The sequence below is a fragment of the Cinclus cinclus genome, chromosome 1, assembly GCF_963662255.1.
Source record: "Cinclus cinclus chromosome 1, bCinCin1.1, whole genome shotgun sequence".
Taxonomy (NCBI): Eukaryota; Metazoa; Chordata; class Aves; order Passeriformes; family Cinclidae; genus Cinclus; species Cinclus cinclus.
In genome coordinates this window covers 68,625,895-68,652,592 of record NC_085046.1, presented here as the reverse complement: position 1 = coordinate 68,652,592, position 26,698 = coordinate 68,625,895, and the positions used below count along the sequence as shown (strand labels likewise).

Here is a 26,698-nt window from a genome sequence, read left to right as displayed (position 1 = left end):
TTTGTATTATTTTGATTGAATTTGTGGTTGTTATTAAATATAGATACACTTGACTTGGATTTTCTCTTCTTCAAATATAATTTGAGTTTTCAAAGCAAACATATTTTTTTTGCTACCCTGCCAAGTAGGATAGCAAATGGATGCTGCAGTGGATGAACATCATTGTAAAAGTGCATGTGGTCTCTGGCCTCCACACAGTACTGGGATCTGATGGCAAGTCAGTTCCAAATGCTATCTAGCTATACAATTAATCTACTGTGTACTAGTATGGAACATAGTATAGTGGCTTTTAGTGTTCAAATAAAGAAACCCCGCATTTTTGTATGGTAAAGCTGTGACACAAGTATTACTTTTGTCCTTTTAGCCTTTCGTGGTTGTAGTACTGGTGCTAAACAATTGATTTCTTTCCATCCCCTGGACACTAAGAACACTAAAAGGATTTCACAAAGGGTTATTTATGCATCCCTGAGGACTACGTAGAAGGAAAAAGCACAAGCCGAGTTCTGGAGCAATAGATAAATCTGTCAGGCTGCTAGAAGAGCATCATATGTAAATTGAGCATATACATAAAATCAGAGATGTCTGCTATCATGACCACCAGTGAAAAGCATCCTGCTGTACATGTCTGGACCTGCTTTCTGGTAGGATGGGTATCCTTTCCAAGGCAGGTCCAGGGGCTGTTTTGTTTAGTGAGATGGCAGCTAGGAGTTAACTATCCAGGGGTTTTTTTTCTTTTTCTTTTTTTTTTCATTCAGTGTTGAGCCCTGACTTGAGCTCAAGCATCAGCTTTTGATACAAACCAAAACTAAACTACTGGTGCTGCTTCTGGACAACTGTCCTAAGCACGTATAAAAAAGTGATTAACTTACCTTACTGTGGTGACACAATCAGCATTTGAAAACTGTAACTGAGAGGCTGCTGCTGTAGAAGGCACAACTGCTGAGAGTCTCTTGTCCAAAAGGGTTTGAACACCCAGTGTCTTCAATGTCTTAGACTTGGTGTGAGTGCAGAGGACCTCTCCTTACCTGGTGGGAACAGCTGCTTGTCCTTGGCTGCAGTTCAAGATCAGAATAGCAAAAAGCAACAGTTGAAGGGTATTTTCGTTCTAATTTACACCACCAAGGAAACAGAGTCAACTATGCTTCTGTAATTGACCATAAAGGATAATGAGTTGCAAATCAATGTGCTGTTTTAATTAGCCTGATTTACAAACAGCTCATTCTGTTTGTAGAGCAGGGTTGGGCTATTTGCTGAGGCATCAGCTGCTGCTGGATGTTTGAGAAGTCACTGCAAGGGAGCCAGACCAGGGAGAGCAAAGTGATGGGACAACGTCATTTTATTCTGTACATTTACATACAAAGTTCTTCTCAGTAGGTACAACAGATGTAACATCATGCAGACATTTAGCTTGTAAGACTGTTTTCAGTACTTGATTTAAGCTTGTGCTATGAGGAAGCACCACCAGACTATTCATGATCAAAACATACAGTAACACGATTCTTTAAAACTTCATCAGAAACTGAAATGGGGAGGGAGATCTCGCCCACTAGACAAAACACACCGTACGCCTTTCCCAAAACATTTTATACAATACATTTAAAATGAGGTTTGTAATTTCATTTTTTTCTTAAAAAACAAAATAAAAAAAAGGTAGGGGGGGAGATCATACCCCCGCTCAATAGTGTTGTCTTATGTGCCAGCTACAGGCGCAACTTGACTTGACATTCACAGAGTTCAGTTAATGGCACTTCTGCTTCCAATTTGGTGACCAATAAAGTGTTTAGCTTCAGGAAGTGGCACCAGTTAAGTAAAATACTTCCACTAAAAAGAACGACAACAAAAAAAGCCTGCTCAGTGAAATCCAAAAGTAAATCGCACAACCCTCTTTCAGAGTGGCCATGAAACACTTGAAAACAGGTGTTATCTCTTTGCAGTGTGTCTGGCAACAAAAGTAGTACTGAAACCTTAAAAGGGGCCAAAACCCCCAAGATCAAGCATAATGTCACTTCACATTTTTGTTTGAACTTACAAAGATGGAGAAAGCCCTTAAATGATAAACCCAAAGAAAAATCTACTGATGGGCTTAGAGGTTACTGAAGGTTCACAGAAAAAGGCCAAAAATGGACAAGACAGCTTGGACTGCTTCCCCTGTTGTGGTGGCCAGAAAGAGCCGTCTGAGAAAAGCCTTTCCTGGTGATGGCTGCAGAGGAGACATGGCCAAAAAGCCAATGGTGCAGCAGGCTGGGACCCCAGCAGAGAGCCCTGTCCTGCTGCAGGACTAGACAAGGCAGGGCAAGCATCCTTCCTGCCCTGCTGCATCACCTGGCTCCTCCACACAAGGTAGGTTTAGTGGAAGCTTTCCAACTCCATGAGTATGTGTGGAAGAACATAATCATCACAGAAGTGTTCATGTTTTCAGGAAAAGGAGCAAAACGAACTGCCGAGGCAGGGAATTAGTTTTTGCTTTATTTTCATGACAGTGGCAGAGGGCCAGACCGACTAGAGAAGCTGGGGCTCCCTTCATTGCACATCAGTACTGACTACCTGCTTTCAAGCAAAAAACCAAAAAAGCAGCAAATCAAATCAACTTCATAAGATTTTTGTCTTAAAAAAAAGTAAATTGCTGCGTGTTCCTGTCACCTGGTGCATTTACTGTCTAAGTGTTGGCATGTTTAAACAAGTATTCTTTTCCCTGTGCCTGTCATCGGAGAGCAACCACCAGAATAGGAAACGATAAAGCGCTGTGGACAACAGTGGTGAGCTCACCAGGACCACTGACAGTGCTGGAAGCAGCTGGGTTTATAGGATGGCTGAGGATGGTCTACAAGAACTGTACCGCAGCTTGAGTACACAGGCCACGAAGAAGACCACGAAGGAAGGAGCCACTGGCTCCACGGAGTGATGGATGGCAGGATGCTGCTTCAGCCTCTGCACTCGCACCTTCCCCTCTCTCAGACCCGTTTTCCCTAAAGCCTTGTTTTGCTTCTTCAGCTTTTTGTCGTGAACCCATTTCTTTTGACCCCGAATGAGCATGGCTTGCAGCAAGCATCTTGCATCAAAGGCAAAAGGTATTGCACAAATTTGGAACGCGAATACTGCACGAGTGGGGAAGGGCTGGGTTCTTTCCTCAGGTGAAAACACACTGCAAAGTTCTCGGCACAGAACAAAAAGAAGCAGCCACACTCAAGCCTGACAATAAAACTTGAGTGTAAGGAAGATCAGGCTCTTGCTGTCACAGCAACTCTAGCAAAGGTGAAAATAAACAGTAGTATAACTCTGGGCGAAACTCCCATCAACTGGTCCAGTGTTTCTCACCAGGCTCAAGAAGAACCAAAATGTCCACATCATCCTCTGTAAAAATTAGCAGCTTTAGGACAACATTGTTACTCTGAACACAGCCACCTCTGTTGCTTCTGCAGGTCTACCTGTCCCCTTGCATCCTTCAGTATCTGAGGCTGTGCTGCTTTACTGCATGGCCTGCCGGGGAGCACGGATCTCTGATTTATTTGGGCCTGTAAGAGGACATTGGCAGCCTAATGGAGGATGAAAATCGTTAGGTACAGTAGTTAATCGACAATATATACAGCAAGGGAGGAAGGGGGAGGGAAGGTAGAGGAGGAAAGTGCAAATGAGCACTTCCCCTGCATGTGAATGCAAGATGTACATCAAACAAAGTGGCAATCATACGGACACTCAGTACAACATTGACATCCTGCTGCTCTGTTTGAACGTCTGCATTACCGAGCAATCACAAATGGATGGCCTGAGTGAAAAAGGAGAAGAGGGAGGGAGAGAGGGGAGGCTTAACTACAATGCAAGAAAGCTGTTTACAAAGTCCTTGCATTGAACTAGATCCTCACAATATTCTCTTGAGTGGGAACCAAAAGCCAATGGCCAAAGGAAATAGTTGGTTTGAGGTCTGGAGGAGAGAAATCAAGTGGCCACTATAAAAGTGCCATCTGCACAGCAGGAGGTAAACTGGATGTTCACTTTGTGTAGAATTAATCCAATTTAAGTAAACCTTTCCCCTGAACATAAATCTTACAAGAGCAGTTGGGAAAGTGGGGAAGTAAGGGAAAATTAATTGTATATTCTTGGTTCAGAACCAGAACACGACTCTAAGAGCCCAAGACAGCTCAGTAAGTAATTATTCACAGGCTATCAATTAATTCCTTTCCAACAGTCATTAAAGCAGTTTTCCCACTTAAATTGAGAACCCAAACCTGGTTCTAAAAGCTTTAAGACAATACAGGACACTCATTTCCCAGGAGCAGAAATCCCAGCTATGCTGCCTTTTGGAATAAAGGTATAGAACATTGCCCATGCTTCTTAATATTTATCACTGCTGGTCTCTGTTTTTTTTCCTGGAGCAGTCAGCGATCCTGGACCTCCTGATTATTATAGCCATTCTAAGCAAAACTCATTTTTGCATCATTAGTCAAATGGTTTGCATCATCTACATTACTATTAAGGACCAGTGGCAACCACCTAAAATAGATTGATATATTCTTAAAATGCAGAAAGCTGATTCTCACTGAAAAAATCAGTTTGTTTGGGTAGGATTTTCTCCAATGCATTCAGTGAAAACAAAAAAAGGACTAACTTATAAAGTAACTTTTAAGTGCACATGGGCTTTAAAGACAAATATAAGCTGCCTAAAATGCAGTCAGAGTTTGAGTCGCAACAGGTTTTGCTTTGCTTTTTCTTTCTTTTCTGAGTGTATACAAACACAGCAGGCAATCTGGGCACTTGGACTTTCTAGATAGGCAGAAGAATGTTGCACAAGTCTAAGTCAATTCAACTTTGCAGTGAATCCCTCTTTCCTTTAAAGAAACACAAAAACAAAACAGAAAACAACACTCCCCCTCCCCCCATGGTTTCTTTCTTGGAATGGCTGCACCTCATATAAGATGGCTTCATTTTTGTGATCTATGAAAGGAAAAGGAAATAAAGTGCTTCTTGAGAATAAATCAAAATAAATATTCATATTTAATGTCAGGAAGAAAAAAAGAGTTCTGAAGGGCTACCACCAGCCAGATCTTTTCTCAAATGAGTCTTTTCCCCCAAAACTTTTCAAGAGTAATCTGTACAACTGTTGAAGATGCCAAAATTTGCTTTAGTAGCAGAGTTGAATTCCTCCAAGTTTGTGTCTGCTCCATCACTGGTTTGTAAAATATGTGCAAAACACCTTTGCCCAAAGTGCTACTCCTCCCGCAAAACAGCATCAAATAAAATACAAAAGGAAGAGAAGAAACATAAGAAGGGGAAATAATTAAAAAAATAAAAGAAAGGAAAAAAATCCACCCAGTTACATCGACTTCATCCCGTTGGCAGTGGCGTTCTCCGAGATGCCGTCGCTCACAGCTGCTGAGTCGTGGAGGCCAGAGTAATCCTTGAGTTCAGAGTTTGTCAGGAGCAGCGGCTGCTCCCCCTTCTTGTGCGGCAGGAGGGGCTGCCGGGTGTAATGTTCCCCATCCGGGATGTTCTCAGGCAGGTTCTGGTTCTTGCTCTCGGGCAGCAGCAGGATGCAGATGATGCAGATGAGTGTGCAGCAGGCGAAGATGACGTGGTGGAGGAAGTAGCCTTTCTGGTTGTGGAGCTCCATGATGGGGGCGGTCAGGCGGCCGAAGCCAGCGCTGGCCAGGACCAGCCCCAGCCCGCCTCCCCTGCAAACACGAGCAGAGGGGGAAATAATTACACTCAACTATCCTTTCACACCCATTTAGCTGCCCCCACATAAGGAGAAAAGAAGTTTTACCATGTGAGTGCATAGACACCACTCTAAAGTACTCCCAGTTCCAAGTATTCCCACATTTGGTGAGGGAAAACCAGATTTGGCTTGGCATGCCACCCTTCTCCACTTACACAAGACACACCAAGGAGCAGTAAGTGCAAAAGTCAATTTTGGCTGCCTCTGAAGTATCTGGTACCATTTAGCGGAGCAGTGGAGGCAGGAGGTTAGACTTTACAAGCCACTGCCTTGATCCATTATACCAAACACTGAGTGCTGGAGTATTTTCTACATAAATTCATGTTACGGCTGGAACTTCTCAATGTACTGAAGATGTAATAAAATGCAGGTTTTTCAGACAAAAAAAAAAAGTGTGAAAATAGGCTCATATTCCTCCAGCTAGAGGCACAGAAACTGCTTGTAAAAGGCCAGTTCAGTGCTCTCTCCTGATGCTTGGCTATGCAAGAAAACTCTCTTGCAATTCCTTGTCTTGCTCATCAGCATCTCTCCAGGTCCTGGTGCAGGGGGCCTGGCACACCTCACATTCCTGGTTCTGTCTCTGCTGGGTGTCCCCACACCCAGTGCAGGTGTTTCTTTGGGGCAAGCCATTCCCTCCTGCTGTTACACAGCTGAGGTCTCCTACCAGCAGTGTCATCCTTAAATTATTCACTTTAACAAAATCTGTCAGAGTGGCAGCTTGTCCTTCATTTTCCAAAGACCCCACTGCCTGCAGAGGGAGACCACCCTGCAAATTTCATCACTGGCACCCTGCTTCCCTACCAAGCCTGTGAAGGCAACACACTTCCTATACTTCTTCTGGGTGATGCCATCTATTCCCAAACCCTCTGGAGATCAGAGGGGCTCAGGTGTTCTGTTCCTGGCCCAATGCAGAACTGTTACTGTCAACAAAAACTGGCCCTTACAGAAGACGACTTGCAGAAGGCAAAAGGACTACTTTATGTAAAATATTTGGAAAGAAACAGTTTCCCTGATGATTAAGCATCCTAGAAATCACTGTACAAATAAACCTATAAATGCCAAATTCACTCAGCCAAGCACAGTGTTAAAACTAATCTTCCCTCAATCCTTTCCAAAATCCACTGCTGCTTACTTGACAGCTGAAGGACAGCAAACAGGTTTCAAAAGATGCTCTTGGGACACTGACTGGATCAAAAATTCACATATATATGTTCCAGTTCTTCAAACTCAGTAGAGCATCTTTCACAGACAACAGTGACTTCCCCAAATGCTGCAAAAGCCCTTATTAAAAACTTGCCAACTTTCCAATGGCAATTTAGAAACCCAGCTGAATGCAACTATTGTGCAACTGGCCTCCCTGCAACTTCATTAATACACTCACATGAGTAATTGACACAACCAGTCCCAAATGCATGGCAAATCTCTCTCCAAGCTGGCTCTGGAGCAACAAAAGCCAGGCTCATTTACATCAGTGGTTGCAATGGTTAATTGTATCTCAACCCCCCTGAGAAAGCCCTGAGGTGAGTTTTAAATGCTGTTGTAGAAGGACATCAAGCAAGCTGAAAGAAAATGGGAAAAGGCAACAACAAAGAGGGCTCTGTCATTTGTGGATCAAGTGGCTTCAGATTTGCAGGGGGGAAAGGTTTTTCCATATGACGTCAATAATTAGAGTAGGCATTACTTTTTCCAGCACCATCAAAACCTGGCAGAAGAAGGCTTGAAAGTACATTTCAGTGTGTATCCTACAAGGACTTTCTTTAAGGTTTAACTACACTGCAGATGTGAAAATGTGAAGGGAGAAAAAACACCCTGAAAATACTGTCAGGAATTTTTTGTTGTTTCTGTGCACATCAGGAAAAGAGCTACAAGGCAAGAGAGGCAGCACCCTCATGATTCACACTGTTTTTGTGGGTGACAAGGGGCAGCAGGTGAAAAAGAAAAATATTCTGAGTGCTCTGGTGCATTGCTCCTCCTCAGCACGAGGAATTCCATGGCAGAGGCCAGTGTCTGTACTTCAAACACTCTCCAGATGCAGAGTGGAGCCTGGAGAGGGAGTACGAGGGCTGCTGGCATCCACACTGAGTCCCAGCTTTCTCCCTCCTACCTCTGCCTGCCAGTGGCTGCTGTGGGGTGATTTCCTATGGCATGGCCACATGGATGATCGAGCAGGGCCGCTTTGCCACTTTCCCAACCCCTGCTCACCCACTGACAGTGGGGAGGGATGGTTTGCATGAGGTTTATGGTCTTAATGTGGGTAAATAGCAAAGGGACCTTGGTTCAAAATTTTGTCCTCAGAAAGGTCCTGCTTATTCATGGGGTAGAATTTCCTTGCTTGCTACCTCTATTTTGCCAGAGAGCAACAAGACATCCTCACTGATATCCTAAGGGAAGGGTCCTTGTCCATCTCAGCCCTCCTCAGGAGAGCACAGAATTGTTAATCCTGTCTTCAGACATCCATGTCTGCATTGAGCAAATGGGTCAACACGTGACATGGCTCAGAGCAAAATGCCCAGGCTAAAGGAGGCTCTGGGAGAGCACCTGGTCCAGCCTTCAGCACAAAGCAGGGCCAGCACTGAAGTCAGACCAGGTTTTCTGGAAATTTGGCTTGAGGCAGCTATTGATGGGAAAAGACCCTAATTCAGCCATCGCTGCCCACTTTTTGGCTGTGTGGGAACAAAAGCAGGACACAGGGAAAAAAAGCCAGAACCATCTTCCACTTGATAGTAACTGAGTATGTGGAGGGTGAGAAGAGGACATGCTGTATTTTGTTCAGCTTATTCCTATTTAGTAGACATGAAGGCTGTAGTGGTGTGAAGATTATTCCATATGAATAATTAGTGATGCTTGGTGCTTTAATTCAGCATTTGGGTGAAGGTCTGCACTGAAGTCCTCTGTACAAAGAAGGGTAGCTCCTGATGAAGCCCCCATGCCTGCTGCCAGGAGACTGGGGTGCATTGCACAGATATGAAGGATCCCTCTGTGACACATGACAGTGTGGAATGTTCATGTTGCTGGAGCAAGTGTCACCTCTTGGTGATGAAGATTTGGCTGCTCTCCCCCTGGAGCTGTTCACCTCAACACCACAGCAGCAGAGATGGATGGGTGCTGTGGGTTTGCTATTATGCCACTGCTACCCCAGGTAATGGCAGTGCTGTTTTCCACTCTCAGGGATTTGCAGATAATGGATTTGATCAGGGAAACCCCAGAGACAACCCCAGTGCTCTCTTTGCCTTCCTTTTCCTTAAGGTTCTTGAGATACAACCAAAAGCCTAATAGTATCATACAATGGTTTGGTTTGGAAGGTCATCTTAGATCTTCAAGGTCATCTGGTTCCAACCACCAAAGGACATTCAGGATGGCATTTTGGAGAGGAGGTTATGAGGGAGTGGCCAGATCCCACCAAAAGTCAAGACAGAAGGCAGCTCAAGCACACCTCTTCATGAGACAGATTTATGCAGTCTTGAGCTACACCTCCTAATTACAATCCTGAGTGGATCTTATTGTGGTTGTAGGATTGCAAAGCAGTGCAGGGTGTCATAATTTCTATAAATAAACAGCAACCCTGAGACATATCTAGCTGTTGTCACCCAGCAGAGTCAGGGGAAGCAGAATTTCGGCTCCCAGCCAGGATTTTATCCCCCTCCCTGTAGTAACTTAAGTGATTTAAGGGAAAAAAGCTTGCCAAGTTCAGACTGCACATGTGATCCTACTTGGCAGATTCTATTATGGCTGACATGGTCAATTCCTTATCAGTGTGTCTTTTAAACAGAGACAAGGAGAAAATTAAAAAGGCATAAAAACACCAAACTGATTGACACACACATAAATAAATAGCTGTTAGTGTTTCAGGCTGCTGTATAATCTTGCTCCTCATACTGCCTTTTCCTGTGGAAATAATGTTATCCATAAAACACATTCACAGATTTAGATAGCCTGGAAAGAAAAAGACGATGGAGCAAGGAGATTCTGGCTACGACAGAGTAGCAATGACAGTTTTGCAAAAATACTTTAGCAAAGTTATTGAAAAGGCATATAATTTGAAGGGGACCAAAAAAAAGGTATCCTTTTTCCTCCACTCTCTCCCTCCCACCAATATGACCTACATTCCTGGGAAATTCAGTGAAGTCAGGGCAAACTCCTGAATTACTGTGGCACTGCTGAAAGCATAATCCAGAACACAGAAGCACAGCCTTTCTGCTGTGAAAGAACAGTGCATGTATAAAATTATACAAACCACTGACCATTCAAGGATGCGTTATGGGAAACTCTCCAGCAAAGATCTTTTGTCTGATTTCTCCTATTTCCCAGGATGAAAATGCTCCTCTTTAGAAAAATTTTGAGCCTCTGCTAAGATAGGTCTGTATGTGAAGAGAAAGACAGCTTTATCTGTAATAAAGGCAGAGAGGCAGGCTTGCAGAGGACCTCCATGCACCAAAAGCATTTACACCACATGTTTCAACGCCTCCCTTCCACTGAAGCACCACTGCAGCTGTCCTGGTTAACCTGCCCTGTGGAAGCAGGGATTGCTGGCACCTGTGTCCTCCTCTGCACAGTCATGGAATTTCTCCTTTAATACCAAGATGCAGACGTACCTGATTGCTGCTTGAACAAATCCTGCTGAGTTAGTGAGGCAATGTTCAACCACACAAACTGGTTCAGTTGAGTATTTAAGACCCTACCAAGCTGCAATTCATGTGCTGCCATGCCGGCTGATCATCACCACGGTGGGACACAAGGTGGAGCCATGGAAAACAAAGCCTCTCTACACAGACACGCATTAAGTTTTGCAGAAAGACTGCAGCTACTGTAAAAAGAGGCCCCCAGGTTGCTGTGAGCTCTCCAATTACATGAGGCTTCCCCTCCCATAGAAGGTGCTAAGTTACATAGCCCATTATCAGTTAACTGAGGATAATTTTGTCCCCATCTTTTGAGGAGGGCTCCAAAGTCTCACCTGATTACTGTGGGTGTGATTTCAGCACAGAAGAACACGCTGAGGCTTCCAACAGCATGAGAAGAAAACATACCCACGATGGAAAACGCAACAGAGAATTTGTCTTTGACGCTGTCACTCATACCTGGCAAGACACGTATGAATAAAAAGTATGAATGAATTGAAACTTCTAAGGAAGAAAAAAAAATAAAGAAATTGATATCACTCTTCTCCCTCAACAAGAATTTGAATAATTTTGTAATACTAGTATAAAACTGGTATTTATAAAATCCATTCCCCTAGCAGCTGAGATACAAACACACATGAAGAAAACCTTAAATGTCATGCCAAAAGATGGCAGTGGTCTCTTATTTTTTTTATGCTCAGCCACCACAGAAAAGGTACAACACATGAAAAACCAAATCTTTGGGCAGTCTCTTAGGCACCAGGCTCTTCCCTCTCATGTTTGACAGGCAAGTGGAGACAGGCAGCATTCCTCAAGCTGCCAAACATCTTGTACGGTGGGGCTTAAGCACTGGAGAAGCTTCCAGGACAAGAGAGGAAAGAACCAGAAGTGCTCCCTTCTCTGTGCTAAGCCTCTGCATGTGATCAGTCTGCAAACTCTGTTGTAACTCCCAGCTTGACAACTCTGGGCAAGAGCAGCCAATGCCAAGGACGGTGAAGCACTCCCTTAAGTCAGGGCTGTTTGCTCAATCATTTCATGGCTGGATGGCAGCAAGGTTTCTGGGAGCAAACAGTGTCTATCAAGAACTTGCAGAAACCCCAGGAAATCTAAACAAAGCTCAAGGAAACTGTCTCTGGCCACAATGACAGTACATCTCTCACTTGATCCTTGCTCGCCACCTTCTGTGGGCAGGGATCTCTGGCCAGGGTTGTACAAGCTCATGTGGCCTGTCCTGGCCAGAGAGGAGGAGGCCACATCACTCACAGACACTACTGCACCATACAAGGGGAACACATCATGCCTGACAGGAGCACTGGGGAAAGGACTGGACCTCTGCAGCCAGAGCTCCCTCACCTTTCTACACACACATCCCAAACCTGCCTGAAGAAATGACTGCTGTGCACAGTCCCAAGCAGGCATACTGTCTGGGTTGGATCCCATGAAAATTAACACCTGCTTTTGTTCTTGCTGAATATATCAGCTGTCAGGAGAGCAAAAGGTATTTGAGAGCTCTTTGGTTACATCTTCTGAAACGTGCCACAGCCTGCTCAGGGCTAAGCCCTTTCTGCAATGCACCCCAAGTCTGGGGGAAAGAGCAAATTCCGCCAGCTGATGAGGGTGTGGGCACAGAACCTTGCAAAACCATGGGTCTCTGTCCACTCTTGCATAGTGAGTGAGGCTACACCACTGACCCCCTCAGGGAGTCACAACTGCTCAGCAGAACAGACCTTGGAAAAACTGGACAAGGACAGGTCCATCAAATCTGATACACAAATGTAAATTTTGTTCCCCTGTAGTTTGTCACTGCATTCCTCTTACAGTACTTCAGCTTGGGACAGTATTTTTTAAGGTGTTTAAGTCCCCTGAACAAAAGCATCCTTAAGGTGTTTTACTCTCATTTTCTTTTCTGGAAAAAAAAATATAAAAATCTGAGATTCCTGAACTCAGAATGCTGCTTCTCAGAAGTAGATTTTCTGGGGAAGCCTTACCCTGTATGTCAAACCTTGGGGGACCTCTGCACTCTCTCTTGACATGCAGAGGTGAGCCTATGTGGAGTGGATGCTACACAAAGAGGCTGCACATAAATGAACAGGCCTGCCTGTGAGTGGGGTCTCAAGGCAGTGCACAGAAGTGGACTTTCCCCCTGCACTCCTCTGTGGTGGCAGCAGCTCTGCTCTGGGTCTTTGGCCCAGGCCTTTTGCATCTACCAGTTCCTGCCTGAGTGCTTCCCACATGATGTAGATTTGTCTGTAAACTGTACCTGAGTCTGGAAGTTGACTGTATTTTCCAATCACTGGATCCAAGACCATAGAAATCAAAGATAAAGATAAAAAAAAAGAGAGAAAGGGAGAGAAAAACAAAAACATATGTTTTTAATATATTTATTTATCTGAAAGAAAAAAATAAAGGGTAAATCCCACATGCTGCCCTAACCCTACCCTTTGACTCCCAATTCTTTCCCATGCCAAACCTTCGCATCTTTCCCTGGCCACCAGATAGGACATGCTGTTTCCAGGCACATCTCAGCTGGAGGACAGCATGCTAATGAGACAGTGATAACAAACCAGCAGTAAAGCATATTTAAAAGCCCCAGAATTACCACTGGGATTAACACAAAGGCCTCTTTGTTGTTAATGAAGGGGGAGAAGAGAAAATACCCTCCTGCTGCAGCCCTGAGGGAATGGCCAACAGAAGCTCGTGTTAGAGAGCAAAATCTGGGCATCAGGGCTGTCAGACTGGTGGGAGACCTATTCCTTTCCAAAACCATGAGCTGATGGTCCATATGTCACACTGGCCATCAGTCCTAACCACACAGGAGCACACAGCAGCACTGGGCAGCAAGGGGAAGGGCAAGAGCACATGCTGGGCACAGCTCTGCTGGTCATCTCCCACCAGGATTCTGCAACTTCCCAGGTGACACTCCAGTGTTCAGAGGGGGAGTCAAACAAGGAGAGCTTCAAGGTCTGCTGCAGGTTTGTGGGTGATGGAGAATACCCCCCCTTCTCTCTCTCACCATTCTTAAATTTGTATTTCATTTCCCAATTACACACAAATTATGTTAAATTAAAACAAGCAAGATGCTGTGACAGATTTCATAATAAACAGGGTCACTGTTTTTCTCCAAACAATATATAGTTTTTCTGAGGAAGAGGTGGCTGTGGTCAAGAGTGGGGAGAACTGGTCTGAAGCTTGAGGCTACCTTTCTCTCCTCACAAAGAAAAGAGTGGAGTCAGAAAGGTTGACAAGGCCACTGCATTGAGAGCAGCACAAAGCACCTAAAGCCATGCCTGATCTTAGTTTTGGCAACTTAGCTAACAAAACCACCTAAACCTGTTATGGAAAAGGTTGTAATGAGTCCTACAGAGTGTTTACTCCCACCTCCTTAATAAATTTTTTTTTGGAAAAAGTGCAAGCAGATTTTTGTGGCTCTGGAGGGGACTAAAGGCTCAACAAGGCAAATGTGTGTTTAGTGCCTCAACAAATGTCTCCCATCCTTAAAACAAAAATTAAAATGGGCAAATTCAGTGTGGAGAGTGTGTTCTGATGGACACTCCCAGAAGAACGTGGAGTTTCAGGAGGTTGCACACATGCACAGCACAAATCTGTGTCTGTGAATGGTCTCAGTCCATCAGTGGACATGATGAGGTGCAGCCGTGAGACTTCTCCCACTCTCAGCTGGGATTGCTGGACATGGTAAATATGTGCTCAAAGGCAATGTAAACATCTCTGCCAAACTGAGAGCAAACACACACGATGCTAGGGTTTCCTCCATATCATGAAAGAGGTTCCCTGTTTCCCTCCTACACTCCCACAAACAGCTTGTTTGCTAAAAGTTAACTTAGTAAATGCCTCTGGGAGACACAGTCTGTAAACATGAACAATTCCTGTTGGCTCAAAGCTGTCTTCGGTATGCAAGAATGGGAAAACTTTCCATCCTCAATGTAAAAACCTCTTTCTTATTAAGGCCCTCGATTATTTCTAAACCTAGAAATTAAAACCAGCAATAACTAGAGTCCTGGTGTTCGTCTCACATCCATTTTGTCCGAAGTATATCTCAACCCTCTTCCCCCTTCCTTGTGGTGGGATTTTATGGGACAGGGGTCTGATGATTGGCAATTGTGAGAGTGGCAAAACACATCCCACATTCTCTCTGCTTCAATACCTCTCTGATTCATCGAGTTCAACCTCCTCAACCAACAAAAAATGAAGAGAATGAAAATCAAAAAAGGAAAGGGGCTATTTCCATAGCAGTTTAAATAGTTGAAGCAGCTCAAAAGGGTCAGACAGAAGTTACTGCCTGCAAAAGAAGAGGTGGCACACTCTCACTTTTTGCAGGACAACCATGTTATGTCACTTCCCAAAATCATGTGTATACATTCACAAGGACTATACAAACACAGTGTGTTAAAAGTGGGGTCTGTCAGATGCATGATCTCCATGCTACCTGTGTATTACTTGCTCATAACAAGATGCTAAGAGCAGGCAGAAGGGCATACACCTACTGCTCTAAATTCTGCATGGTTTAGAGGCCACTTGAGAAGTAGACTTGAGTGGGAAAGTTTTCCCTTCCCAATCGCTATACAGCTCTTTCCCTGGGGGCTATTTCACTAAAATAAAATTGAAAGAGTTTCTTGTTTCCTTGTTTGTTTTCTTGGTGACTACCCCGGATAGAGCACCACTGCTCAATAAGCTTCACCATGGGAATCCTCTAGAATACAATGCCTTTTGTTAATGAGCCTGAGAAACAAGTGTTTGGGGAAACCTTCAAACAAATTCAGATTCTAAAACTATGCAGGTGTATCACACGACAAATGTGGGAAAGGCAAAGGAAATGCTAGTGTTTCCTGATCCTTATTTGCATATTAAGTTTGTGTGGTCCTGAAAAGCTTTCATCTCCAACTTACAGTTGAGAAGGCCCAGCTGCAGAAGTGATGCCAGAGCTGTAAGTATCATGAAGAGCAGGAGTCCTCCTCTCCTCCCTAGAAACCCGACCACAGGGCACATGGCCAGGCAGGATGCCAGGGCAATCCCAGCCATGGTGTAGTAGTCCCCATAGAAGTTGTGGGTAATCGCCATCTTCGCTTCGTGCCCCATCATGCTTTTTGCAAAACAGTGGTGTATGCCATAACCAGTCAGCCTGAGGGAAAGAGAAGGCAAAAGAGACCACTGCTGAGTTGGCAGAACACACACTGCAATGTAGTTCAGTGTGGGGAGGCATTAATGTGGGAATTAAACACCTTAAGTTAAAAAACTTATCTCTAAGTGCCAATGTGAAAATAAGCATTGATAAAAAGAAGCAAAAGAAAAAAAGCCTCCATTCAACCTAATATTTGCTGACTTTATTAATGTAGCTGCTGCTCATGGTATGATCAAGGCATGGGGAACTTTAGAAGAGCTCCTAGTGCATGCTAGGTTTTCCCATTGTATTTGAGAAATCCCATTCCCAGAGGAGCACATCTCTCTGTTCTCATCTTTCTGCGCACCTGCTGACAGCTGCAGAGCCAGCACTGCTGTGACAAAATAGCCTCTGTGCTTGGACAGCAAAACACCAGGAACACCCACCTGCCTGTGTCATTTGGTCATACTAAATACAAGCATTACACCTCACTTCCCAAGCTAGCCTGTTAAAACTGGAAGCCCCTGAGAAAGGAGTATTTGAAGTTGTATGTGCTGCAATTATTATTACAATTATGAAACAGTAAGCTCTAATTCAGTCTACACATTTACACTACCCTTCATAGCAATGTGGCTCCTCCTCTTTAATGGTTTCTTTGAGATGCCACTGATCAACATCTCACCATCACATTACACACCTTTCTCCTGTGTCACTCTGTGCCTCCAAAAAATAGAAAACGAAGAAGAAAAAAAAAAGGGGAAGAAAGAGCAGGGGGCTGGAGATACAAAGGTCAGATGAGAAGCCCCCAGCCTCACCCCTAATGTGGTACAAAATAGCAGGAGGGTGCAACAGGAGAGGTCAGTGCTCTCAACTGCACCCTTCAAGGCTCAAGTTCCTCTACCAGGAAGAACCTCCTGTCCCTGGCACTTACACAAGATAAATCTCATGGCACAAATTAGCAGTGCCTGAGAGAGTGAGAGGCACAGATCCAGTTCTCAAGAAAAAAAAAAAGAAAATTAAGAATGGCAGGTAGATTACACTGATATGCTTCTATCCTCCAGAAGGTCAGGAATTTGAAGCTCTGTCAGTGTGAACTGGATATCAAAATAAGCATAGAAACAGCTGGGGGAAATGCAGACACTGAGTGCATGACAGCCCAGGGCCTGAGGAGCTTCTCTTGCAAACTTGTGAATCGGTGCTCTAGTTCAAAACTCCACCCTCAATACCAAACACCTTGCCCCTGATAAAAACCTAATACAAGTGCTTGCTGTTTACACAAAAATGATATTTGCTTTGAATAACTAGATTATATCTGACTCCTCCCATAAGAGAAATATTCATCAGCAAAACAATAGTAATAAGAAGGCAGAGTTAACCAGCTTTTCTTCTGTCTTTCTCTTCTGTGCATGCAAACACAGTTGCAGAAGTTGCTATGGAGGCCTTGACCTATAAAGTAAACTATTGTATCATTTGGACTTTGCTTTCCAGCTTGTTCCCTAAGAATTACTCTATTCTCTTAGCTTGGTGGGCAGCTCAGAATAGTTACTTTTAAAACTAAATCCTTGTCTCCCTTAATTTCTTTTTGCTCCCTGCAAAAGGTTCCTTCTTTGGGCACCAAAAATTCAGCAGAGCCCTGTCTAACAGGAATAACAGAAGTAAAATTAAATATTTTTTTTTTTTACCCCTTAAAAACAAACATGAAATCTATTTCCTCAGACATACATCTGCTTCATGCTCTGCTTGGATGGCAAACAGCCTCTGTGTGCTAATGCCAGAAGTTATTCTTTGGGCTGTGTAGTCCTGATTTAGAGAATTTCCAAATATGTAAATTAATGTGGACAAGGGAGAAGGGGAGAATTCCCCATGGTAACAGTTTTCACAAATACATTTTAAACTGTCTATTAAATGTACTTGGTGAGCCTAAGGAGAAAGCACTCCTTCAGAACAGAGGGAGTCCCCCACTGGTTCGTGGGAGAGAGACACAAAAACTCATAAAACCAGAGTTAGTTCTGCAACCAATAATGCTGGAGACTGACTCCTGAAATCTGTGTGCTTCTGGGTGACTATTTGCCCAGTATAAGGGCTGTTCTCTTTGGTGGTGGCTGATCCATAAGCCTGCTAACAGGACTGAGGGCTACAGAGTATTGCCCTGAAGTGAGGAAGAAAAAGCCACAAGAGAGCTACATACTTTGAAACCTAGCAGAGAAAGGGGATTCACAGTCTTTTCCATCCTCACCTCCCATTTGAAAAAAAAATAAAAAAACCAAACCAAAAAACAAAAGAAACATGAAAAATTCAAATGGACATTTTACAAGATGGAAAAATTAGAAAATGCACTGCTGGTGCCCTTCCAGAATTTACAAACCAATGCATTTCCTCTTTACAAGGTGTTCAGCTCTGGACAGAAGGTCTCGAGCCTGTAACCTGCAAAACTCTCAGGCTGATGCTGTTTTTGCCCACATGAGCATGTTCAAACTGAAGCCTTAGGAGGCAAGCATCACACTGTTCTGTTGGAGACTGCACGCTCTCACTGTGACCCCCTGCACATAATTTAGGAGTGTTGAGGCACTTTGTAATCTGCCTTTGAAGATCCTCCAAGCACAGCTGTTATATGAGGGAACATCTTGCATTTACTGGCAAGCAACATATTCTCCTGCACCACAGCCTTATCAGATGAAACAATTTGAACCTGCACTCCTGGGGCATAAATGGTTCCAAAACTCCCATCTGGGATGCCAAGCAGATGTGTGCTTGCATGAGCACCTATCAGCACGTGCCCACATGAGACCACTGGTGACAGTAATGCAGTTGCAGCATGGCACCTGAGAAAATGTGGTTCTGCTGCCTGGAACAGCCAGTGAGCTCCTCCATGTTTGCCACAAAAAGTATAGTTCCCTGCAACAGCTGGTGTTTTCCCAGGATCATTTATCAGACATACTAGTGAAGGGTCCCACAGTAGGAAATACTCCTACTGTGCAGCTCCCTCATCACTTCCCATTGTTGCTCCAGTTCACTGACCACACAACTATTTAAACAAAGGGATTGGACTTACGAGTTCACACACAACACTACGATGTTTTTCCACAGGTTCCTTGTTCCCACCACTTTAACAATGCAGACTTTCTTTGGTCTCCTGGTGATTTCCTTTTCCAGCTCTGAAACAAACCAAATCAGAATTATCATTTCACTGAGGAGAATGAGAAGGAGAACATTTACTTGTGAGCCAAGATATTCTGAGGGATGTTCTGGAGAGAACACTACTGATTACATTAACAGGAACGATAAAAATGCTGAACTGCCTGCCTAAAGTCCAGCACAGGTTCCTCCTTTTCTTGCAGGCTTCCAAACCTTCTTCCAGTTAAAATTGTGTAGGTAAAGTGGGTGCAGTATGGAGCTTGACCCCAACAAGCATGATAGCAAATTTCTTGTAGAACTTCAGGATTCTGTTAATTTTAAACCCCTCCACAGGGAGGACTGCACTCATGCAGTTACAGGCTCTGCTCCCTTTGTCCAATTCATACCTAAAAAGCCATGGAAAGGACTGGAGCTCAAAATCATTTTTCATAGTAATCCTCTGAAGTTTGTTCAAATGCAAGTTTCAGAAAGAAGCAGCAAGCTCATCCATCTTCCATTCTATTTCCTTTTCAAATATTTAATTTTTTTCTGATGGATGTCCTAAATGTTAAGACATTTCCTTAAAGAAAAATCATTGGGCATTAGTAGCTGTGGTGTCTTTGCATTTCAGAACTAAAATCCTACCATATCCTTCCAGTTCTGGGCAGCTTCAAGTGAACTTTTCTTTGCAATGCTGAAATAACACAAAAGCCTTACAAATGTTGCATCTGATACACTTGTTGGCATGGGACAATAATGAAGGGCACTGCTTATTTCCCAATTATCATTAAGTTAGAGCTTGAACACCTACCTAAGCGTGCCAAAGCAGCCACTGACTGTTTCCAAGCTACCGGATCAGTGAGCAACAAGTCCAATAAAAGCAGGAGATGCTGTAGCTATAAAAAAGCATCACAGAAATAATGCCCTCCAAGAGCACAGACTAGGTTTTTTTGTTTGGTTGGTTTTTTTTTTGGTTTTTTTTTTTTTGGGTAAAGGCTTTCACTGCTGCTTTCTAGCCTGAACTGTGTTTAAAGGCAGCAGCGTGGCCCTGCTGTGAAGGGTGCACATGTTCCCTTCGTGCATATGCAATGAGCTCTCGTGTCCTCAGTTGCCCACACTGGCCTGCCCTGACCACTGCCTTACTCTGCTGAATAGCAACTTCCTAAAGAGAAGCAAAACAGGAGAAAATAAAAGCAAGCGGGTGGAGGAGTGGGGGTGGGGGGGTTGTGTTTAAAAAAAAAAGTCACCTGAAGTTACAAACGAAACAAAAATCACATCTGCCAGCTATTATTTGAAAAGTGCATCATAAAAATAGTAAATCAAACAAACACTATTTACATGCTAATACTTCAGTTATTAACTGCTCACAGGTCACTCCTGGTCTTCTGTCTAGAGTAACTACCTGGAAGGCTTCCGACAAAAGCAGCAAAGTGTATTTATTTTACTTTAGTGATTGTACTTAATCACTCAATTAAGTAGAATATTGCTATAGGACTTTCTTAACAACCTGCTAATGGACATTTCTCCGCAGAACCTATGCAGCATGCAGCTCACAAAAGCAGAAAAACTAAGGTGGAGCAAGAGAAGAAATTGTTGAAATTAATATTTGTATTACAGAAAACCTCTTCAGGCTCAGCAAAGGATTCGGGCCATATTTAAAGATAAGCGATTAAAAAAAAAAACCTAATCTCAAAAAACAAGGTCAAAATCATTTTTGTAGCAAGATTCTAGGAGGGAATAACTGGGAACAAAATAATTCAGAACAATGGAAGCAGTTAGATAAAACATAATTGTAAAGCCCATGACTGAGTCCAGGCCAAAGCTTCTACAGCAAAAAAAGTCAAAGTAAGCACTAGAAGAAACACAAAGGTTTTGAAAGGCTGGTGGTGGGTGTTTACTATTTCAGCTGAAGGGCAACAATCAAAGTCACTACCCAAACAACACATATTGGACAGATTTCATGTGGACAAAAAAGTTTACTTTCAAAGAATGACCAGATCTGGCTTATAAAGTAAAACATCTCATCCTCTGTCAGCAGAAGGTACATGTGCCATATTCTTCAGATTTTCTTAATCTGATAGGGTTTTTTGTTTGTTTTTTTGCTTGTTTCTCAGAGAAGTTTTTACTTTTTTTCTTTCAGCACAGGGGCTAGACTTACTTGTAAATACATGCTGTATAGAGCCACAGCTCAATAAAATTAAGAGAAACAACACTCAACTAGACTACACTTGTCTTTGGAATCAAACATTATTTTGCTCTCCACTCCTGCTCTGTTCATACACCAGGGGTTCCTAAAATCCATATGTTTTTATTTATTGTAATGCATCCTCCTCACATGCACTCAGGCCCCCCCCTTTTAACCTTTCTCATAAATCAGTGCTTCTGAACTAGTTCCCACCAGATGTTTTTCACTGAACTGCTGTTCTGCCCTCAAGTCAAGGCTCACTTGGTTATGTGAACTGTCAAACACCTCCAGTGTCTCTGCAGTGATGATCACACATGACAGGGGAGCCCACCCCTTCCCTACCCTCTTCACACAGCAGCCTTTCTGCAGTGGACCCTTGCTTCTGCTCTCATGGGGGTTATACTCCATGGATACATTGCAGCATTATACAAAAATGTCTCAATTCCAGATGTAAGAGCATTACAAGCATTAAAAAAAAGGGGGGGAAAAGGGAGGCGTGAAAAAAGAAAAAAAGAGGGAAAAAAGAAAGAAAAAAGAAGGAAAAAATAATCTGGCCTCAAACCTTGCACCAAAGAATGCAAACAGAAATTGGCTTTTTACTGAGAGCCTTGTGACTCTACCAGCTATTTGCACCTCCGTCCCTCTATGATGTTGTTAAAACTCCAAATCTAAGTCACCTGCTTTAGAAGAATGATTTGTCTCCAAGTCTCCAACACAATCCATATTTCTGATGGCTTTCTCCCTCCTTTGTTTCTAGGAATACTAGTTAGATATTCACCAAAAATCTCCACTGCACTGCAGAATCAATGACTTGGAATAACCAAAATCTCATTCCAATAGGAACAAATAAGCTATGTGACTTGCAAAAAAGTCATCAGCTACAGAACTGGCTCTCATATAAGCGACCTGCTGTCTTGGAAGGGAGCCTGCCTGCATGAAAGGGCCTGCACTGACTGACTTTGATGAGCATCAGTAGACTGACAGCTCTCAGGCTGACTGATTTCACAGGTCAAAGTTAAGATATTAAAAGTCAAGCCAAAGCCTATTAAAACCTCATGGAAGCCAACTATTGCTCTCTCAGGACTAACATTAGGAAAACTCCCTGTACCCCCCCACTTATTCCTTGATTTTACACTGAAGCCACCAGTACAGAAGGAATTTGCATTAAATATTTCAGTTTTGATTTACCAAAAGGGAAAGCGTGGAATATAAAAAATATTTCTATCCATTTATTCAGAGGCCCCTAATAGGTTTTCCCATACTCCAGAGCCCACACACACTCTAGGTTTCCTATTCAGGGACTCAGCAGGAAAACTGTCAACAAGATAACTTTCTATATCTCAGTGGAAATTAGAACTATTCACTGGAGGACTTTAAAAGTCTCATGAGAAGGGGAACCCTACCAGCTTCCAACTTGCGACATTGCTGAATTACCATGAGAGCCTCTGCATTTCAGGGACATGCCTTTCAAAATCAGAAAGTGTCTTTAAAGCCTTCAGATGAAGCCACCCATCTCTGCATCACTTGACACAGACAAAACAAGACAAAAGCCCAAATCAAGCCACTGAAAAATTATGTCTAAAATGACAAGTGTCCTGTGGTGATGGACTTCTGTTGGATTTTTCTGGCTACTAAATGATAGTCAGCAGGTCTTTGAACATGAAAAGATCTATGGAAGCCTACCACAGAGACTCAATCAATCCCTGGAGCATGACAGCTCTGCAGCAGGAGGCAGACCGGTCCAAAACACAGAGATGAAGCAATCTATTCTCAGGCAGGCAGAGTTACTGGTACACAGGTTTATTTATACCTCCCAGGACTTGTGTCCAGCTCTCAAACCATACACAGAAATTATGAGATAGGTAAAATACTGACTGATGGGCAAAGATAGAAAAATAGAAATCATAAGAGGATAGCAGGACATTAGTAGTGGGATGACTCATCTTACTTAAAAAAAACAAACATCTTGTTTAATAACCCAAGTAGGGAGCTTGGTAAAAACCTCAGAAATGTACCAATAAAGTGTGCTGGTGACAAAGTGAGGCACTACCTTACTATCAAAGGTAAGTACAATGCAAATGGCCATAAGAGGGAACTGGTTGAGCTTGAGATCCAGTGTGTGGCAGAAGCAAATAAAAATGTGAAATAAAAGGAAAAATTCTCAGTGATTAAGGGGAAATGTTTCTGGTGGAGGATAAGCAAAACCTTTTGGACTTGGTTATGTACTACTTGAAAAAAGTTATTATATGGCACCAGTTTAATGAAGTCACGGGGCATTTTGCAATTCAGACAATGAAATACTGGAATTCTTTTACAATTCTGGTCATCAGTATTTGGGAAACTAAAGCTCTGGCAAGCCCATTTATAAAAGGAGAGGAGATAGCGGAGAACTTCATATCAGTACAGGAATAGGGCTGCTCTGCTCTCTTCTCATGTAGTTTGAGGAAAAGAGATATAAAATAGGCACAGACAGGAGCAAATGGGAAAGGGAAAAAAAGGCAAACCCAGACAGCTATAGTGCATTTGAGTTGAATACTAAAATGTACCTGCAGTACAAGAGGAATATGGAGACTGGGATGGCCTTCTAACAAAAGCACTGGACATCAATACAAACAGCATTTAAAATGAACCTCCTTTCATAAGAGAAACACTGTAACTCTATGACTATAACAGCTAAGAACTTATTACAATGATTCATTTCAATCCTGTATTTCTGATTATATTCAAAAAAGATCAAAAAGTCACAATTCAATTGTCCAAAGTCCATCTTCAATTGCTCATGTGCATTATGATACAGCATTTAGATGACCACACATTAGTTTTTCCTCCAGAATGTTCACTGCAGTCATCCAAGGGACAGGTATTAAAGACATCTCTGCCTTTCCCATTCAACATGTAGTCTCATTATCCAAACTTCTCAGTGAGTACAAAAAAATAATAGATTTCCTTAGAGACATTCCTACAGTGTTGTCAGAATATACATGTATTTCATAAATGCAAATGAAATAATCTCTACCACCTTCTTGTAAGAATAAGGGCAAAGATTACTTCTGTTTTGTAGGTAGGTAGGTAAAATAGAGAGGATTTGTGTCCAGAATGAGAAAAAATCATTCAGCAATACCCCTTGTAGGTGTTGATATAAATGTTCCCATCTTTCTGCAAATTGAGCCCCAGAGTTATACACTAGAGACAGACACTGAAGAAATTGTGGTAAGTGACAGCACTGAAAGGGCCTGATTCCAAGAAAATCTCCACTATTGTACAAGAACATCCCTGACAGGCCCAGAGAATGAGTACAACTCTTCAGGAGGTATTCAGCTTCATTTCCCCAACACTGTCCTCTTTCCTTCTGCAACCCTCTGCCTCATTCACTACACACCTTCCAAATTCTGCAACAAATGAGGAACAGACAACAGCTTCATTCCCACATCATCGTCCATCCTATGCACTGATTCGTCCATCCTATGCCCTGTGGAAAAAATAGGTCGTAATCATGTTATTAAAGGCTGTATCATCATGCCTTCATGCCAAGGAGGCCAAGCAGGGGTTGCCCAGGCAACCTGACTTCTTTCATTTCCCAGAGCATGACTTGTCAATGCTTATATTCTTCCAACATCATCAGCGTTGAAAAAAAAAGACCCAACAAAAACACAAAGAGCACCTCCAGTGTCCCTGTGTGGAGCTGTGGCCATCAGGAAGTTGCAGGTACCCACACATGCATTGCTGCTCTCTGTTGTGGGAGATGTGGAGGGAACCTCAGCAAGTTGAGCAAGCGAGTTGGGCAGCAGGGAGGGGTGAAGCAAACATTTTAGGAGTGGATTTTGCAAAACAGTTATGAGACTGAATCCTTGAGCGTGACAGCTTGCTCTGGAAGGAAGGGGAAGCAAATGATTGCAGCCCCTTTGGTCTCCATGCTCTAGCTCTCCTCTGTTCTTCCACTACAAAAATGTTCTTCTTCCATCACTTCCCCCCAGTCCCTTGTTGCCCTTGCCACTCTATGTCCCTTCCAACTATATTGATTCTTTGCTCCCACAACTTTTTAAAGTCTCTTATTTCCTCTCTTCTCTGCCCACTGGTCCCCTCTTACAGCTCCCCACTTCCACTTAGTTCTCGAGGTCTCCCCTCCTACATTTGATATCCACATCCAGACTCACCAGTCCTCTCTCCTCTGGTGCCTGTGGGCTGGGGAAAAGCCAGCAGCACCAGGGCTTGCTGCCAGCCCCCTGCACGTGGTGCCTGCCCTGTAAAGTTGGCTCCTCTGGCAGGAGAGGTGCACAAAGAACCAGTGTGCCAGCGGGGCACAAATCAACAGGCTGGAGTGCAGCCAGCGAGAGTCTGCAGAGGACTCCTCTAGTGAGAAAGGGTCATTTCAAACTGAAATAGAAGCTGACAGCCCCCTCTTCTTTATTTTCTTCCCCCTTTAAATTTTCTAGCATATTTGGCTTTTCCCAGTGGCATCAAAAGGCACATTCTCAGTAGAGTGTACCCTTTTCCCCCGATCCCTCCAAAACCCGATACATCAGATATCACTACTACCTTTGCTAAAGATACAGTCAGGGCATGCATGGGCTCTCCTTTTCCATTACTGTGGACCCAGCCAGGAGAAGAGGACCTAACTGACCAGTTTTATTCCTGTTAATCCTTGTCATGTACAGCACATCCTGAAAGAGTTGCACAAACTGCACAAGTTCTGCTACTGGACAACAGGGGCCCAGCAGGAGAAACCCAGACTCTCCTGAAACTTATTTAACATACAAGAGGACAACAGAAACCACTGGCTGGGTATTTTTTTTTTTTTAAATTTTGAAATAGAAATCTCTGTGGCTGACACACAGCCTTCAAGGAGCAAATTGAACTGTTTTAACTACATTTCCCACATTTAACTACATTTACCTGACCACTCTCTCGGGGCTGCATGGAACATTTAAGTTCAGCACCATTAAACAGCCAAGAAACAGGATCTGTCAAAGGAGGACATCTGGCAGGTTTGTACTTCATTGTCATATGGAATCACCTGTATTATGGAGCCAGGAAACTTACTTTTCTTCTCCAGCTAATACACTCTACATCTACCACAAGCTTTAAACCAGTAGTGTAGTGACAGGTGTGATGGTCTAAGGATGTGAATAAAGCTGAAAGAGACTGACTTCCAGACATAAGGCATTTGCACCTTCCCTCTGCTATTAACCCAGTGGGAAAGGAAAATGCATATAATTACAAAGACTCAAGCCTCATGTGTAGGAAAAACAATATATATATAGCAAAACAAAACAGAAAAATAGCTTATGTTTAAAGAAAAGTAATGGCAGGATGTTGTTCAGCAGCAAGGAAGGTGAAAGTTAATCTTTTTCTTCAGAGGGAAACTCCCTGAAAACCACAGCTCTCCTAACTGCAATCCACACACATACACACACAGAGTACTTATCACCACCACACCCTTTCACCTTCTCCATGTTGTGTCCTGCATGCTAAGGCACTGGCATCCATTTGGGTGCTCTACCTTTGCTGTCCACCTTTCGTGATTATATCAATATTATTTCTCTAAGCTTAGAAGGGAATTTTGGGAAGGAACAGCTATAACCTCTCTGCCCACATGAGCACCTCTGGTTTGTGTTTCCATCCAGAGATGAGCAAAAAGGGAGCTTTGTTTTTCAGCCTGGCCAAGGAGTTATTTTCATGTTAAGGAACACCTGAAATGTGTCCCCACAGAGGGGAAATTAAAGAGAAGCACACAGGGGCGGGTTCCCATGAAATCATCACATGTGACACTTGGGCAGCTGCTGATACAGCAGTGTCTCAAATGGAGCATTTCCAAGTGGAGTATTTCCCAGGACACACAAACATGGCAGGGCCGGATGCTGGTGCAGCCAAGGTCAGCTTGAGCAGACAATCCATTCTCTTCCACCAGACAACCCCACAGAAAGAAAAAGAATGCATTCTATAAAAATAATGAAAGC

The 26,698-nt window shown here is 43.3% G+C and overlaps 1 protein-coding gene across 3 annotated transcripts in view; it reads right to left on the bottom strand.

The window, feature by feature from the left end:
* Window positions 1–1,318: 1,318 nt before the first annotated feature.
* SLC22A23 (solute carrier family 22 member 23) overlaps window positions 1,319–26,698 on the bottom strand; it is a 105,300-nt gene continuing 79,920 nt past the window's right edge. Inside the window, exons 6-11 of one of the 3 annotated variants that reach the window (XM_062492395.1) lie at window positions 24,121–24,210; window positions 18,495–18,597; window positions 15,231–15,463; window positions 12,587–12,619; window positions 10,662–10,785; window positions 1,319–5,666 (exon numbers count right to left, since the gene is read on the bottom strand). In XM_062492395.1, coding sequence (XP_062348379.1) covers window positions 5,309–5,666; window positions 10,662–10,785; window positions 12,587–12,619; window positions 15,231–15,463; window positions 18,495–18,597; window positions 24,121–24,210 — 941 coding nt within the window. In that variant the 3' untranslated portion in view covers window positions 1,319–5,308. Of the gene's footprint in view, window positions 5,667–10,661; window positions 10,831–12,586; window positions 12,620–15,230; window positions 15,464–18,494; window positions 18,598–24,120; window positions 24,211–26,698 lie in introns of all 3 variants that reach the window. The other 2 variants (XM_062492483.1, XM_062492552.1) reach the window with 2 other exon arrangements.